At 42.1% G+C, this 2500-nt stretch overlaps 1 protein-coding gene across 1 annotated transcript in view; it reads right to left on the minus strand.

Annotated features, from left to right (window-relative positions):
• abca2 (ATP-binding cassette, sub-family A (ABC1), member 2) overlaps positions 1 to 2500 on the minus strand; it is a 96906-nt gene that overhangs the window by 6000 nt on the left and 88406 nt on the right. The window contains exons 42-44 of the mRNA XM_079516617.1: positions 1993 to 2134; positions 1739 to 1873; positions 302 to 405 (exon numbers count right to left, since the gene is read on the minus strand). Coding sequence (XP_079372743.1) covers positions 302 to 405; positions 1739 to 1873; positions 1993 to 2134 — 381 coding nt within the window. The remainder of the gene's footprint in view (positions 1 to 301; positions 406 to 1738; positions 1874 to 1992; positions 2135 to 2500) is intronic.

Below are 2500 nucleotides of genomic sequence, written 5' to 3' on the forward strand. Positions count from 1 at the left end.
TATTTTTAACTTCTGTAGTTTTTAACCTGAAATGAAAAAATGGTGTCAATCCCTTTAAGTCTAAAGATTTAAAAAGGTGGGTAGGGCAGCCAATAAATTGACATTTCACTAGTTCCAATGAACATAATTTGTTGTTAATAATTTTCTTGAATCTAAAGGGATTATATTCTTAGTAGAGGAATAATCTGAATTATTTTCAAATATTGCACCGGTATGTTGTTTCATACAAATGGCAGGTTAATAAAATAAAAAACTACGATTATTTTTCAAGACAGATTCGTTTCCAGAAAAGTTGTCTCACCTGTGTGATGTCAGCACTACAGAGCGTCCAGTCTTGATGATGTCAAGGATTAAGTTCCAGAGGAATCTCCGGGCTTTGGGGTCCATGCCTGTGGTGGGTTCATCCTGATGATCACACAAATATATATATACTGTATACATTTCTTCATGTCAATTTGTTCAAAGAAATTGACATGGGCCTGGGCCATGGCTCAGTGGGCCAGGCACCTTGGCTGGTAATACAGTCTGGCAGTGTGCCGCGGGCTCGACTCCTGATCCCGACGGCCTTCACTGCATGTCTTCCCCCCATCCCCCCATCTCTCTCCCCATTTCCTGTCAGCCTACTGTCCCTCCATAAAAAATATAAAATAAAGGCGAAAGCCACAAAAAAAAGAAAAAAGAAATTGACATGAAGAAAATTATATATATATATATATTTTTGTAGAATCGACTAAATCGATCAGTCTGATTAACCACTTAATGTATTCCCCACCTGATACCCGTTGTGTCTGTCTGTGTCCCTTTTATACCCATATATGATTCATTACAGTAAGGATACAGTCTGACATGGTCACGGTGTGTACTCTTATTATTTATTATGCATGCACTGTTGACGGTTGAGGGTGTATGAATAATGTATCATTTGTTTATTATTGATGGTGTTTTGAGAGTGATGTATTTTACCCTTCTACCCAGACAGACGGGCAGAGATTTCACATATTTATGGTAGGATATTATACAACAGTGTTGTATAATACAACAAGCATAGCGATGCATTGTGAGCTTGCAGATCTGCTATTTTTGCTATTTTAAAACAAATTGGACAATGATGAATTGCATTTTTATAGCGCTTTTCCAAGTGCTCAAAGCGCTTTACAATGGTTCATTCATTCATACATTGGGAGGTGAAGCGGCGAACAGTCGACGCCAGCGTCCTCACTTCCCACATTCACACACCAATGGTGGCAAGCTCACACCGACCAACTCATTGGAGGCAATTTGGGGGTTCAGTGTCTTGCCCAAGGACACTTCGACATGTGGACAGGAGGAGCCGGGATTCGAACCGCCGACCCAGGGATCATTGGACGACCTGCTCTACCTCCTGAGCCACAGCCGCCCACAATAAATAGGATACATATTTTCTTATAACATTGATTAGTTTGATTAACTGTTGAACCCCTAGTCTAGAACAAGCTGCTGGTGCAGCAGGCTACAGCAGCAGTAGGAAGAGAGTAGCATGAGGGCGGCTGTCGTACAGATACAGAATAAAATGGTCATGAATTTGATTTTATCTTTAAAATCATAGCGTGGGCGGGACTGAACCCCTCCCCTGATGTAACTAGACAGAATTATGACCATACATTACCGTGTGTTCATATACTGTAGGTTTATAGCTGTATATTGTTACCAAATTAAGTAACTTAGACATGCAATACTTGTACACTTGTGAGTCTCCTACCAGGAAAATGAGGGAGGGATATCCAATCAGGGCGATGGCTGCGGAGAGTTTGCGTTTGTTCCCACCACTGTAGGTTCCAGCAGGCTTGTCTGCATACTTGGTCAGTTCCAGTTTCTCCAAAGCCCACTGGACAACCTGAATAATAATGGCAACATACACTAGAGTTTGTAGTGTATGTACAGTATATTATACACACAAGCTTAAATATACAATATGTGTAAGAGAGAGAGAGAGAGAGAGAGAGAGACACCAACCCTGTCCTGGTCTTTCCAGGGAATACCACGCAGGCGTGTGTAGAGGTCCAGATGCTCCCTGGCAGTCAGATCCTCAAACAGAGCATCAAACTGGGGACAGTAACCGATGCTCTGCTGTACACGCAACAGCTCCTTCAGGATACTGCATGGACACGCACGCACACACACACACACACACACACACACACACACACACACACACACACACACACACACACACACACACACACACACACACACACACAGGTACAGAGTCAAAATCTTAACTTGGGGTTGGTATGACAATATACTGACTTCACTATACCAAAATTCCAGATTGCTAGTTAGGGTAAGGGTCATTTGGGGACATTCTCAGTAACTTACAAATGAACCTAGTCAGACCGTGTCAAATCCTGCGACCTCGGAAAGGTCGGCCCAGTCAAATCTGGCGACCCCATGTGTGTGTGCATAAAACTGTGTCTTCTTTAAATATGAACTATCATTTGTTGAATGTGTATGAAATGATGAT

The sequence above is a fragment of the Electrona antarctica genome (assembly GCF_951216825.1).
Source record: "Electrona antarctica genome assembly, chromosome: 12".
Taxonomy (NCBI): domain Eukaryota; kingdom Metazoa; phylum Chordata; class Actinopteri; order Myctophiformes; family Myctophidae; genus Electrona; species Electrona antarctica.